This window comes from Poecilia reticulata, linkage group LG12, assembly GCF_000633615.1.
Source record: "Poecilia reticulata strain Guanapo linkage group LG12, Guppy_female_1.0+MT, whole genome shotgun sequence".
NCBI classification, from domain to species: Eukaryota; Metazoa; Chordata; class Actinopteri; order Cyprinodontiformes; family Poeciliidae; genus Poecilia; species Poecilia reticulata.
In genome coordinates, this window is record NC_024342.1 from 7265801 (window position 1) to 7281272 (window position 15472).

The following is a 15472-nucleotide window of genomic DNA, read 5'->3' on the forward strand; positions in this document are numbered from 1 at the left end:
TCCCAGAAGATTGGATCTGTCATACACAGACTTAAACTTGATGTAGTGCATGTAAGCTCCGAATTGGTTCAGCGTGCAGCGCCCCGCAAGGTTACCGAGAGGGGAGGGGAGAGGGACGGATCAACGCCTGAGCGAGTAAGCCTATACACTAAAAAGGTAATTGCTTCGCTCCTTCCTTTCAGCACCTCCTCCGGCTCCCTTCGCTCCTCCCATGCCTCCCGACTCTGCGTGCACGTCAAAAGATCTCCATCCGCAGTTACATGTGCTTTCACACACCCCCTCCCCCCGACGCCCCCACCCGCGCCCCTCTCCTCCCCTCACACCCCAGCAGGGAACGAGAACAAGAATGAGAGAAGCTGAGAGTGTGCCGGCTGCAGTCACTTTCCAAGGTAATCTGGGAGGATCGCTTCCCTTCCCGTCTCGTCGCCCCGGCCCTGGTGTTTACGCGCCGAGCTGCTCCACAGACTCCATCGCCACAACACGCAGCGAGCGCGGCTCGCTGGTCGTCTCACTCCCGGGAGCGAGGACTCAAGATGCAGCAGCAGCAGCAGCAACAAGAAGAAGTCATGTTTTCGTATTCCCCTTCAGGTGAGCAAACCAGTCATCTTTCCATTAAAAAATAAAAAAAAAAGAAAAAATGTTTTTCATATTTAAGCATCCTTTTATTCATTTTTCTAAAGTGTGACATTTTTTTTACATTTTCTATCTGAATCTGTGTGTTCATTTTTTTTTCTCCACAAACGCACACACACCTATGAGAGCATGTGGTGTTCTGCAGGAGGTGATAATGCTTGTTGTTGTTGTTGTTGTTGTTGTTGCACTACCATACCTTCCATATGGTAGTGCTGAAAGTGGAGTAGCTGCTGTTACTACAACTGGCTGGTGCCTTGAAGCCCAGCTGTGAAACTCCATATGGATGAGGGGAGTAGTTGGTTCTCGTGACCTAGATTTAGGAACAATTTCTTTAAACTCGGATCTGCTGTAGTTTTGCCGCCGTAAAGTAAAGCTTTAATTCCGTGATGAAGACGATCATGAAACAAGATGCAGGTTGCCTCTTTCTGTAAGCATGCATCCAGGCTGAACAGTGAGGCAGATTGATTAATGGAAGTGTCCAGCCGCAATACGTGGATTTGCTTCGCTTTTGTTCCTGGAGAAGTACACGGTGCAAATCAATGGCTCTTCATCACCAAACAGACGGCGATGAAGATCGTTTATACCCTTCCAACTTCTCCAGATATGTCTATTTTTGCACACTACAATTGCACAAGTGATTGAATTTTTTTTTTCTAGTCTAAGATCGGCACAAGTCTTGTCATGACTGTAAAATAGGAAAAAACAAAAAATGTTTATGTTTTACAGATCGAAAATTCTTGTTTGCCTTCTTACAGCTAAATAGTGACTTTTTGTGCGCTGCAACTCAGTCAAATTGGATGGAGAGCATCTAGTCTTCTGCTTTTTTTTAAGTTTTTCCTCAGATTCTCGATTTTATTTAAAATGTTACTTTAACTGGGCCTTTTTTTTTCTTTCCACATTAACGTGCTGTCCTTGTGACTGTTTCATTGTAGCTAAGACTGTACATTTAGGGTTACTGTCAGTTTGAATCTTCATCACTGATGAAACAAAACATCCCCAAAGCATGATGCAGCCACCACTGTGTTTCACTGTATTTTTAGGATGAGGTGCACTTTTAGTTTTTCACCACACGCACACACACACACACACACACACACACACACAGCATTTTCAATTTGGGCTAAAAGTTCAATCTCGTTCTCGTCTGACCAGATCTTTTTTTTTTTCTGTTTATTTCCTCCACATGGCTTTGTGGTCGACACTGATGTGAAATTAAACTGTTATCTAGATTGTGGGTTCAACACACCAAAAAGAAATAGTCACGTTTTGCAGAAATGTGATCGGTTCAGAAGTGCAAAACAAGACACAGATCTAAAAGCTGTGGGACATCGACTCCCAAAACGTAACTTTGCGCTTCCTGTGGTATAAATCTCTCTGGAGCTTCATCCCTGACCCGCCTGCTGAGCTGCTTGGTCTTTGTGACGTCTCTGGTTCACTGATGTTCTCTGGTAAACCTCAGCAGCCTTGACGGATAGCTATATTATTACACACAGTCATCTTGGGTAAAAATGTTTGTTGAAAAACTCCTAAGCTTCACTTTTCTCCTTACAATAAGATGCAACTTTGTGATGGTCAATTGCATAAAATTTCAATGAAATAATTGTATTTTATAAAGTCTAATTGAAGGCACATTAAAATGCATCAATTTTGCCTTGATAGTTTAGAGTATCACAGTAAAATTGAGTTACACAATAGTGGGGAAAAAATAAAAGTAAAAAACTCTAACGAGATCCAAACGTATTGTTTCTGTTTAGATCCTCGGCCTCTCAGACCACTATTCGTGCCCAAACTGAAGGGATACCTGGAACGGATTTAATGATGTAGCTGCCAGTTTTTCTCCATGGCTGACTGACTGACATGTCGGCGCGATTCCGACACGCCGCCCGTTACCCATCACCTTGTTTTTTGTTTTTTTTTTGGCTCGTTATTGAGAGAGGCGGGAGGTTGAAATCATTACCTGCATGTGCATTTATGTTGATTCCCATCACTTTTTCACACGAGCCCTAGAGACTGCAACAACAAAAAACACGCCTCAAGAAGTGACGGCGCATGAAAAGGTGTGGGCTACACGACGCTTCGTGTTGATTTGTTGTTTGTGTGTCGACGCTTCGCCTGATGCGATGAAGGTGATAAACGGGTTATGTCCGGTGAGAGTGCATGAAGCTCAGCAGACAATAGAGAGGTGTAAACGCTCCTCGTGATGATCAACACTCACTCACAGTCTCCCTGTTAGAAATGTTGCATAATCCTCAGCTTCCTTTTCTGGGGGAAAAAAAACAACAACAAAAAACCCTTCAAAAAGCAAGTCTGCAAGTACATACTGAAATGTTCTTAAAACACACAAACTGTTCTGACCGCGAACTGTAATATGTAATGAGGTTGTATATCGTGGAGCTACTTCTGATGGGTGTTGAAGTATCTGACAGAAACGGCGTCATTTTTAGGTAGAGCTATCACCATATCACCCCAATAATAAAATAGATGCAAATTCTCATTAGAAATTTGACTGTAAAGGCAATAAACTCACTTAAACTTACCCTTGAGTTGGATATTTAAACTTTTTTTTTTTCCACTGAATATGTTCTCATAACATCCAAAGTGACAGTTTTTTTAAAACAGCCAAAAAACTTGATTATCCCACTCCTACAGTTTAAATTTTTTTACGAGGTGGCAGAGAAAGTTTTTAATTCTTTCCTGACTTTTTGTTCCATAGATATATGCTGCCCCTCCACCACCTGTTGCTGTGCAAATTCGGCCAGCTGGCTGAAACCCCCGCCCCAAAAAACAAAAGGCTTCCGAAACAACAATGTTCCAATTAAAGGAATGATAATGACGCTCAAGAAATGTAAATGCCCTGATAGATTGGAAAAATTTGTGGTAAATGTACAATCTATTGAAAACTGACTACAAAATATGACGGATTATCCCAAAACATTTATATTTAGGGCCAATGAGCAATCATCCTAATGCTGAACCCTGGGGAACTCCTTTGCTTAGTGAGAGATATTAGGAAAATTACACACTGGGTCAAATCAAGGGAAAAACAAAAAACAACATCACAGTATTTATTGAAGTCTAAGTCATATTTTACGCAATTTGGTTTCTATGCCAGCGGTTACTGTGCTATTTCTTTTCTTTTTTTAAATTTTAAATATTGCCTTGCAAAGTTTTTGTTGTTCAGTAATTACCCTCTCGGGAACATCATTATTTTGCCTGTTTAGTCAGCCTTCATCACGTTCAGACACAGTCTTGCATGCAGAGTGTCCTTTGGTTTTCACAGTCCAGTTGTTTTTCAGAGAACTTAATAAGTGGACATGTTGGATCAAAGCATTCTCTCCAAACTCTCATCGTCAGTGAGCTGAAATGATTAATTCTAAATCCTATAAAGACTTAGTCACTTTTTTTTTTGTTTCACCGTTTTCAATATGATTGCATTTGTAATTTATAGAAGCAGTGGAAATTCAATTTTTTTTCCAAAAAGAAAAGTTGCTGTAAATGAATTCTTGTGCATAGTTTTTACTTTGGTCACGTTTAAATGACACAAGTGAAACGACTCGGATACTTAAAGACGTCAACATTTAATAACATGCTTTAAAAAAAAAAAAAAAAAACATTAGGTTTTAAAAATAAATTCTGCAAATGTTTTCTGTGAGAAACGTACTAGTCAACAGACTTGTACCGGCTTGTAGAAAACCTCAAAGCTTCCTTGAGGTTTCTGCTTCAGGTGAGCAAGGAGGCTAAAATCCATACTCTGTAGGAGTCTCACTGTGGGTGCACACGCTTTAATGTGATGTGAAGTCGATATTAACCTCCAGATTTTCCAGAGCATTTTCAAATACAGTGAAAGCAACCAGTAATATAAAAAAAGTTTATATGTAACCCCTCAGTTTTCTTTCTTAAGAGCGCCAACTAGGGTTGACTCACCACAGTGGGCATTAAACTAAAATATTTCACATAAAATGTTAGACAAGCTTCTCCACCGAACTCGGAGTATTGACTTAAATCCGTTCAATACCAGATACAAGTACTCTAGTCCAGCCTGTTAAACCAGAGCTTATTATTGTGTTGTTAGTCACAGCTATTGACGGAGGGATAAAATGCTAATATTGTCCAGTTATTGATCCGCTCAGTCAGAAGTTAAACTAGGGAGAGGAGCAAAATCTGAGGTAGGCGGGAGCACCTAGCTGCAACCTGATTGGATGGCTCAAATGGTGACAATATTGGTTTTGTAACCTTTTGACACACAATCACGAATAAGACGGAACAAACCTACATCAAAACATACATACAAATGAAAGATGCGTGACCTTATGTAACCGTTTATTTAAGTAAGTAACATAACTTCATGACAGATGAATATGTAATGGTGGTGTTTGCTGAATAATTTTACACTTTTTTTAGCTAGGAACATGAAGAAAAGCTAGCAAAGAAAAAGAAATTAATTTCTTTCCCATGAGATATAAATGTACCACTATGTTTTGTAGTTATTTGAGAGATAAGTTTTTTTTAATTTGTGTGGGATCACAATTATGAAAGCTAATGTTAGTGTGGAAAAAATGGCCACAGAAACTGCAAAAATAATTCTATTGAAACAACAGATAAACAAAAATGAATTAAAAAAAACCCAACCTTACCTGCTCGGTGAAGTCAGTGTGAAATCACAAACAGTTTTACAAGTGGGCAGCATGCAGGAAACCGAGAGAGAAACACAAAGACCAGTTGAATCTGTGTGGGTGTGAAAAAGCTTAACACGACTGTAAGGGTTAGCTTGGATATTTTTTTGAAGTGAGGTTTTATTATTGCTAACTTCACTTTACCAAGAGTATAAATCTGTCATCGCACAGACGGTGGAAGCCATCAAGCTGTACACACTGTATCTGTCGAGTCTCAACAGCAGATTTAGTGAACCAGTAACCATCCGGATAGTTTTTCAAACAACTTTGAGATCCGGAAAACAAAGGAACATGTCATCTTCAATGACGCTAACGTAAAATAAAAACGCCAGCGGGGGTCGACCGATAAAATTTCACACTACACCAAACAGTGATGGTCTAAAACCTGAACAAACGTCTTTGTGTCATTGGGATGCAACAGCATCAAAGTCAGGTAAAACTGAGAGTATACAGTATATCTAACTAGAAGTTAGCATCCGTTTTTCAAATTTACAAAAACTCACTTTGATGTGACATCTTATCTTCTTCTGGTGAGAAAACTGATACCCATAACAACTTCACACAAAAAAAATCTAAAATAACCACTTGGTATTTCAATGTAAGCATGGTTGTGTAGTTGTCACACTAATGCCTGTTGGTGCATATTCTACACACATCAAGGGATTGTATTGGAATCACTTTACTGCAATCTAGTAGTCTTTGTTGTGCCTCATTAATCCTAATTTTGATCATTTGCATGTGAAATGACAACATTCATGAATTGTATATGAAATACTCAGATTATGCTTGACACCAAAAACACAAGTAACATTGACTGAATTTAATCTGTCATAACGATGGACTTCTTTGGTTCTCATTGATGATTATTTTTGGTCCATCAAACCACATTGGACAACACTGAAGAAGCAGTGTTGTCCAAGAGTCTCATCAGTAAACTCTAGAGCTGCCCTAACTCTTTGTACTCTGCATCATGTCAACTTCTGAGACATCGGACAACTGTGGATGCATCATCTGATACATTTGCAGCATTTCTGCAAATCACTGCGCAGACAGAGTAAAACACTATGGTGGGAGCAGAGTTCCCTTCTTTGGGTTTCTTCCCTTACTCAAGTGGAACAAGAGGACGACTCCCTCTAGAGCAGGGGTGGGCTACTCCAGGCCTCGAGGGCCGGTCTCCTGTAACTTTTATATGGATCTCTACTTCAACACACCTGACTCAAATAACGAGGTAGTTAGCAGGACTCTGGAGAATTTGACTACACTGAGGAGGTGATTCAGCTATTGGATTCAAGGGTGTTGGACCAGGGTGACATCTTAAGAGTTGCAGGACATCAACCCTCGAGGACCAGGATTGCCCACCCCTGCTTAGAACCTTCTTTAAGTGTAACGTCAGAGCAACTCATCTGCAATTCTGATGGGCGAGGTTTCTTAGGGAGGAAGTCTTCCACAGCACCGGAACCTTCTCCCGGGTTAGGATGTCCGCCAGATTCCCAAATGGCTCTTCCCATCCGAGTTTAACGGGATCTGGGTCTGCTGCCTTGTTTCCTTTCAATCAAGATGGCATGTGCATCTTATCTCCTAGAGATAGACTAGAAAAGGATGTGAAGGGATCACCATCATCTCCCAATGGTGTGACAAATAAAAGGAGGATGGTCAAGGTCTGTTTGGCCTGATATTTTTCCTGTATTCTACTGGCTCTCGCTCCTCCTTCCTATCTCTACTCCGGACTTTAAGTTGCTTTTGTTTACCTCAGTAATTCCTTGTCTGGTGATTTATGGATTGTTTTTGGGGAGGCATCTCATCGTTTTGGTGGGGGGAGGGTGTCAAAGGCAGTGGCGGAGCTAGACTTTTAAAGTTGGGGGGGCCAAGGGCCAAGGACTACCTCTGGGGGGGGCAAAATTTTAAATGTGTATGTGCACATATATATAATTAAAAAAAATAACCAAACTGAATATTTTGTTAGTTTTTAAGCCCCTCTGTCATTTGACATGTTATAATTAACACCTTTGACTGGAGCACATGGAGACATGATAGACTTTATGCAGAGTTCATCGCAGAGGAAACTAAAATCAATCAAATAAAAGATCCTTTCTGAATATCATCTCATGGACTCTGAACTAAATGCATCTTTCTGACTGGGAGCTGACAGCGTGTTGAAGAGTTATGGACACCTTGGTTAGGAAGCTCTGATTGGACAGGTCATTTGACGGGTAACAATATTTCGGGTCGGACCAGAATTATTTGCCTGATGGTGGTTCGGGCTTCTAATGAGTTTACATTTAATGAGTTTGGAGCACACAGAGAAAACCTAAAGAGAAWGTGATCTACTTATTGTAGTTTAAGTAGAGGAATAACAGCTGACTGTTGAGAGAGGAAAGAAATTAAAGTGCAGATCCGTTAGGCAGAAACAAGCGCAGAGCGCTGGGCAATAAATGCTCCACCGTTACGCTCCAATTAATCACACATGAGACGACAAACGCAAAATATACAATATATAGTTACACTGCTTACGTTAATGGTGTTTTAAAAACAAAACCAGTAAAAACTTAACCTAGTTAATATGTCAGATTCCCTCCTCACCCTCATCTTGATAAGAACAGAGAGCAGTTCGCTGGTTTCTGTCCAGAATGTGATCAGCTGACCACTTGGTGCGCAGACAGTTTCAACATAGTGGAGCTCATTATTAATCAGACTAAGAACAATATCAGTCAAAGAATCATCTCTGATCTGGACGCTTTAACGGACCAGAGGCTTTGGAGCTCCTAGCTCAGCTGATCTGCTTCTGCGAGGTTTTTCTCCCGCAGAGGGATCAGGAAACGATCAGAGTTCTGTCGTCTTCTAATCACGTCATTTCGTGAAATGTTATCTGATTTCAAAAACGTTCTAGCAGAGAAATAATAAATGTTTCGTTTGATGACTACAAATTGGAAATAAAATTATTTTTTTCTTTGACGGACAACGAAAAAACCTCTAGCGCCACCTCTGATCCAAACTACGAACATTGTCGACCCCTCTTCGGTTTTTTCTCTTTTTTGCGGAGRATCAATAAATAACTTATTGGTGTTTTACCATCACCACCAGATATGAAGTGCTTTAGCCTTTGAATTGCACCACAGCGCAGCATAACTGAAACATCCAGGAGAAGAATGTCATCTTGTTGTTATGAGTATAAAGGAGGCTGGTATCACGCCTGATATAAATCTATTTATTTATGTCATCACATGGACTTAAAGTTTTATACATTTTCTTTTGATATATTTATTATTATTTTTCTTCTTTAGACATTAGGTTGGCTTAGAATGATTCCAAATAATGTACAGGAATGACCTGGTGCTGTTACATGTCAATCATCTGGCGGGGCCACTAGGGGGGCCAATCAGATGACAGGGGGGGCACTGGCCCCCCCCTCTGGCTCCGCCACTGGTCAATGGTGTAGTTAGATGGTCACACACTCGGTCATGGCATCAATCTCTCCGTGGGGCTCAACGAGCGCATCCCCTACTGTAACCTCGAAACAATGCTGCAGAGCTCGCCGTGTCTCCGAAGCCACCCGTGTTTATGAATCCCAGTTCAAAGAACGGCGCTTGTTTCTCCTGATTAAAAAAAAGCAGTCTTTTCTGCTGAGATGGTACTTTCGCTCAAAAATCAATCACCTCTTTAGCGCTTGCTTTAATTGGCTCGTTATACCTGCCATCGCAGCCCTATATTTATTTACAGCTTAAATAAATCTGAAGCAATACATGAAAACATAATGACGTAGCGTGACACACATAAATTCTGCCGGTATTTCTTCAGCATAATATAACAGTAATGTATTCCTCAGACAAATGGGCAGTAGGAACGGTGGCCCGTACTGCTGACAGCTACAGCAAGGACAGATTAAAATAAATAATTTAAGAGCTGAGAAATTCTAAAGGTTACATCTCAGGTCTTCTTCACAGATGTGTAAAACCCATCACCATGTCATTCTACGTCAAATTAATGCACAAACGCACACGAGTTTCTCGCAGATCAGCTTGAAGTCGTGTTTTGACGACTTCAAAACACGAAGTTTTCTTTTTTTTTTTCTTTTTTTTACCGAGCTTCTGTGGAGACAGGTTCATAATCCCCCGTGTTGATTAAATTACGCTATACAGTATCAGCTAAACCTAAAGCTCGAGGATTATGAGAACGAGAGAGATAAACAAGAAAGAGATTAAGCGAATGACGGAAGTCCTCTGACTTGACGGAGCTCTGCTTCGCATTTTTAATTTGATTTCCTTCAATAAAACAACAAAGTCAAGACTTCATGTACATTTAATGAGCTCTAAGTCTTGGATCACATCGGTGTAAATCTCTCCACAAACACAGTTGTTGTGGTAATTACTTTTAGAACAAGAGCGGACAACAATAAAGACGGACATCCTTAGAAAACACCACAGAAAACGCAAACAAAGCCAAACTTCTGTTTTTTGGTGTTTTTTTTTTAAGCTTTCAAACATAACCCACTTTCCATAGACAACATGAAGCCCCATGATTTAAATTGTATAGATTTCATCTGTTGGATTTTATAATAACAAGCATTGTTATCATAAACACCCAGCTGGGGTGTTATTTGACCCTACGATGCCTCTACGTGTATGAGCTCGTCTTCACTTAATGCAGTAAGTTAAATATACTTATTCGCCGCCTATACGCGTTGTATAACGTACTGCACACGAGTTGATTTTATTTCTCTAATCAGACTTTTGCGCTTTCTTATTTTGTTATCTGTAACTATGTGAAAACTGAAAAGTTACAGAAAGAGGAGGAAGGTAATCTCTTCAATTTTCTGTCAACTCTGTTAAGAAATAGAGGGGCAGGAAACAGGGTGATTTGACATTAACAGATGGTTTGGAAAAAAAGGCATCTGTTAAAATGTCATATCTTAATGACTTGGCAGAAACTGCTACGGTAGATTTTATTTTACTTTTACAGTGATAAAAGGTTAGAAAGAAAATTAAATTGGTATTATTTGAAAAGGACAAGCAACAATTGCACGTTACGTAGAGACTTGGCCAAAAAAAAGAACGAAAAAAACAACTAGAAAAGTACTACATTTAGTTTTAAGTGCTTCTTGGTAAATGTTTTTTTTATTATTATTATTAACCTAGGATCTGTGTGGCATTCAGGCTTTTCCTTTGCCTGCAGTCAGATCCAAATGAATAAGAAATGTTACATGTCTTTCATAACCGACAGCTACATGACGCTGAACGTGTGAATTGGGTCTCTGAGACGTTGTAGTACCAAAGAGAGATGTAGGTTTTATGACCAGGAAAATAAAATATTTACACTGATTTGTCTGGTTCCATTCATTAAAATGCATTTATTTACATTAAGGTGGTATGATCATTTGGACAGCCAAAAAGAAAAGTTGATGCAAATTTGTATAAATACTTTGCACATCACACAGACGACGGTTCTCTTTGGTGGAACCTGGATTTTTTTTTTTTTTCTTCGGGAAATGTGAAGTATGAGAGCAACAGAAACAGGAGCGCTGTATCGTAAGTAGCTCACGGATAACAATAGCCAGAGGGAAGAAAAATTCAGAACTGCTCTGCTGGTTGCATAAGAAAAAACTGAAGAGTTTCCCAATTAGCAGTTTTTACAGACATGGAATACAAGACACCACATCTGTGCATTAGCGCTTAGCAAAGTGCATAGCAACCTGCTCTTGAGTAGGTTGCTATGTGAAGCAATGTTGAGTTTTTTTTTTTCATTTTTTTACCTTATACAGAATTGGGAACAAATCATAATTTGTCACAAGTATCTCCTGTAACAAAATGTGAACCCTCTGCCTGTCATAAGACTTGAGAGTTTATCATTTATCCGTTTTTTACTATACAAATCATAAAAATAAACGTACCTTTAATTTCATGACCGTTGAAAGCCCCTCCAAATGTCTAGTTTTATTTCTAGTCTAGTTTTTGTCTGTTTTTCTTATAGACATTTAGATTAAGGGAAATCTTGCATGAGTGCATTTTTTTTGCATATTTATTCAAGTTGAATTTAATTTAGCTCTGTTTAGTGGTGCTTGAATCCATTGATCAAGAGCATGTTTCAGTATTTACACACGCAGGTCTTCTAATGCGCTTGATAAAAGCTGCGCTAACGTTTGCTAGCTTTCCAGTATGCTTTTTTTCCCTTCAAAACTACGTTTCTCTCAGCTAAAAACGCAAAAAGAAAGAATTTTACTAAGGTTTCATCATAGCATTAAATAGGCAGTATACTATAATTTTTATTTGAAATAAAAAAGTTTTAAAAATATTTTTAAATATGCAAACTTTGTACAATAATTTGCCCCACTATGTGAAAATGTGGATTTTTAAAAGACCTCTGATCTTAAGCTCAAGCACACTTAGACTATGCAGCAGGACAATAATCTTCTGAAGGACACCGATAGCTCGATCTGAGGAAACTGAAAGCTGGAGTGGACTAGTCAAAGTACTTCAAGCTGACATTTTGGTGAAAAGGCTGTTCATGATTGGGGGGAGGAAAAACCCACTTGCATTGTGGATGAAATAAAGAGTGGATCCAATTTCTTCCACAGTGACGCAAAAGATTCGCTGCTGTCGGTGCCAACGGCTGCACATCAGTTTTTACCTTGAGAGCTACAAAGAAGCAAAATGAGACTAAATCCTTACTGGGGCAAACGCTACTTTCTCAGCACTGTAGCCGAGACTGTTATTGCTAATAATAAATAGCCCGTTTGTTGTGTTTATCAATTAGTAAATCCAACAGATGTTCAAACTTGGAACTGCTTTTCAGTTTGCTTTGTTGTCATTGCCAGATCCCAGTTTCAGAGGTGAATGGAGTCCAGAATACGCAGCTACCAGCTCTAGTTCTAGGTTACTGTCATCAGTTTAATTTTGCTTTTCATAGTCAATTTAGTTGTTTGTTTTGGTTCAAGATTCCTCTTTGCGCTTTAGTGTTATGTATTTTTATTCATCTCTGTGGTTCTGGTGTATTTTGTTTGATTTTAAAAGCTCATATTTTATATTCTGCTTGGGTTTTTATTGCTTTGGTGTTCTCGTCAAGCCTTTTGTTTTTTGGTGACAATTTGTCCTGTTGGCTCTTGTCTGATATATGTACATTTCTGTTTTTTGTTTTTCCATGTTCTCAACATATTCTACCAGCCATTTTGCACATTTCCTCAGTTCAGCTGCAGTTAGTTATTTGCCTTCCCTCAAAGCTGCACCCAGTTTCTAATCTACAACCTGATCCTTGTTCAGTAATCGACTCTTTGCATCAATATCGTTCGTCCAGTCGGTTCTTTGTCAAACCGCCCTGTTACACCACCAGCCTCTCGTCTGTTACTTCTTAGTTTTCTTTTATTTATTTTTAATTTTTTATTTTTCTGCTGGTTCCTTATATCTTGACGTCTGCACATCACCATTGTGGCACGGGGGGAAAAAAAAATTGCAAGAATTTGCCATTTGTTTTGTTTTTATAACTCACAAAAAAATGCAAAATGTAGAAAGGGATATCTATTTTTAAGACACCATACTCATCAAATGGACTAATATTTTTAGTGAAAGTGACACATAATTAAAATATCGACAATAAAGGGGATTTGTGCCTTTATTTAAGCAAAGGAGCTGAAAAAATACAACAAAAAAATCTTGACATTTAAAATCCTCAATGAACATACAGAAATCTTTGCTTTTCTCTTTGCTCTTCACAGATGCTGTTATTCTTTGTTGTTACATTTCTTTTCCTCTCTCTCTCTCCCCCCGTTCAGATCTGCGGCGCCCGCCGCAGCAGCGGATGTCACGCGGACATTCATACGAAGAGAGAACTTCGTGGAACCCGAAGTGCTCTGCGGTGGCCGACCGTCAGATGCTGCTTCTCGACAAACAGGAGGCGGTGAGAGCAGACAGCACAGCTTCTCATCTGTTGTGTCCCTCCATGGCGGCTTTGTGTCTTCTTTTTCTGGATGAATCTGATGTACTCCCGTACAACGGCACTTTCATCTGCTCCACTTTGAAATTAAGTTAGAACGCAGACCCAGAATCTCAATGAGAGTTTTGATTTTTTTTTTTTTTAAATCTCAGTACTTGTGGGGGGGGGGGGGAGAAAAATAAGCTGAAGCTCTACAGTATTAAAAGGTTTTGTATTGAAGTTCAAGTGCTGTAATCAAAATGAAGGACTTTCCACAGCAAATTAGTGTGGTCCACCGTGTTTTTGTATTAAAAGATGTTAAGTTGACAGGAAATGTAAAAGTATTGCTGTGTAATTATATGTTACGGGTAAAGATCTCCAGTGAAATGCTATTTAAACCCACAACTAGTCTAAAAACAACAAATTTGCACTTCATGATCCCAGATATTGTGACTGCACAACTGCAGAGTAAGACACAGTGAGCTAGCCATGGAGCTAGCCACACAGTAAATTAGTAAAGTACAGCAATATATTTGTTTTTTTTCTGTCTTCCGACGTCAACATGAAAGACTACATTTCTACACGTAAACAGTTTTCTAAAGTGGATTTTCAATTGAAGCAGGAGATGATAACTAAAGGAAGACCAACACCGGAGCTGAAAGTTTTACTTCCAGACAGTTTGATRATTCTCAAACGGAGTAGAAAAGACATGCTGAGGATAGACTTGGCTTTGGATGAACGGATATTTTTGTGCAGAATTAGGGGTGCATGGATTTCATTGATACGTAAAGRTAAGACAGCAAAAAGATGTTTTTGGTTAGTTTTTTAATGAAATGTGCGTTTTGTGGGCTACAGTTCATGTTTGAATAATTCAGTAAAGTAGAAGCTGGAGCTAATCTACCACAGTAATTATTTATTAATAAAACATAAAGCCTAAAACGTACTGCAACAGACTAAATGTTCTGTTCTGTGTGTGAATGTTTTTTGGTGTTAAATCCTGAAATATGAAGTGGCATTGATGTCAGTTGCTATGCGACGAGTCTGTATAGCTTGGAGAATACAGATCACTTTGCTGTGGATCATAGCACAAAATACCTATTTTTAAGTTTAACTGAGTTAACGCGGCCATGGATGACATGCAAAAGATCAGTCTTTTTGCCCCCCAGCGTTGTATGAATGCGTGATCTTTCATTAGGTCCAATAACATGCATGGTGTCTAAGTCATAAGTCAGTGCCTCACCAGCAATGAACCTCACCGTACGTCACTGACATACATACACAGAATCCTGTTGCACTTTTCATCAAGTTATTATGATTTTGTCTGTCAGAAAGATCCTTTCAAAAATCTGGAAAGCTTCAGAACGAGCCGTTTTTGTTTTTCTCTCAAGGACAGTTGGATTGTGAAAATCTGTGTGCAGTTCCTGCTTCTTTGTTTTCTTTTTTCTTTTTAAGGGAACCAAACAAAACAGCTGATAACCCAAAAAGAATACATTATGAGCACTCGCTAAATGAAAAGTAAATTATTATGCCAAATCATGCCTTGCATCAGTTTCTTATTTTTTATGCAAAAGTGATAAAAAAAATTATCCCCACAGCTTTATGGCTCCATTTTATCTCTTATCTTATTTACAATCTGCCTCTACGTTTTCTGTTCTGTTGTATTTCTTGGTAGTTGGTAGCAGGTTTGGGCCAGCTGCCAGTGTGAAGGTATGGTATTGTTTTTGTAGTTTAAACACTATTAGTCTTTTAAAGGAGATGCCAGAGAAAGTGTTGAGGAGATCAGAGTATTTTCTGACCCACAGAGTAGCGATGTAATGCGCTCTCCGGCCATCTGACTGCCACACACTGCCAGTCAGGTGGATAGAAGAAGAAAGTCGCTGCTCCTGTCTCAAACTTACATGAAACACAAAATCAGCTATTTGAAACTACATCCGACGGCTAAAAACAAGGATATCTAATCTGTCTTAATTAGATAAAATTGTTCTAAAACTGCAGTTGGAACAAAAGGGAGTTATCTCCCAACAGCACCAACATTACCTGGCTAATATGAGCTTGTCTTTTGTCTATTTAGCTACAAATAGCAGAACACACAGGGATCATTGCTAAAATTGTTATTAAAAATAAAATTTGTAATTCAACCAGAGGTTCACTGTTGGTAAATATTGGCGTGAGTGTGCGAATTATTTTACATTATTATATTTCGGTTTGGTTTCCCGTATCAATCTGCTCTGGTTCTGGTTTCACATCATTACACTGCGATGTTTCAC

General features: G+C 39.2%; 1 protein-coding gene across 3 annotated transcripts in view; it reads left to right on the forward strand.

Moving 5' to 3' along the window:
- Window positions 1-263: 263 nt before the first annotated feature.
- The window catches only part of LOC103473386 (disabled homolog 2-interacting protein), a 183964-nt gene continuing 168755 nt past the window's right edge, over window positions 264-15472 (forward strand). For 2 of the 3 annotated variants that reach the window (XM_008423605.2, XM_008423606.2), the window contains exons 1-2: window positions 264-588; window positions 13066-13190. In XM_008423605.2, the coding sequence (XP_008421827.1) occupies window positions 534-588; window positions 13066-13190 (180 nt within the window). In that variant the 5' untranslated portion in view covers window positions 264-533. The remainder of the gene's footprint in view (window positions 589-13065; window positions 13191-15472) is intronic. The other variant, XM_008423607.2, reaches the window with a different exon arrangement.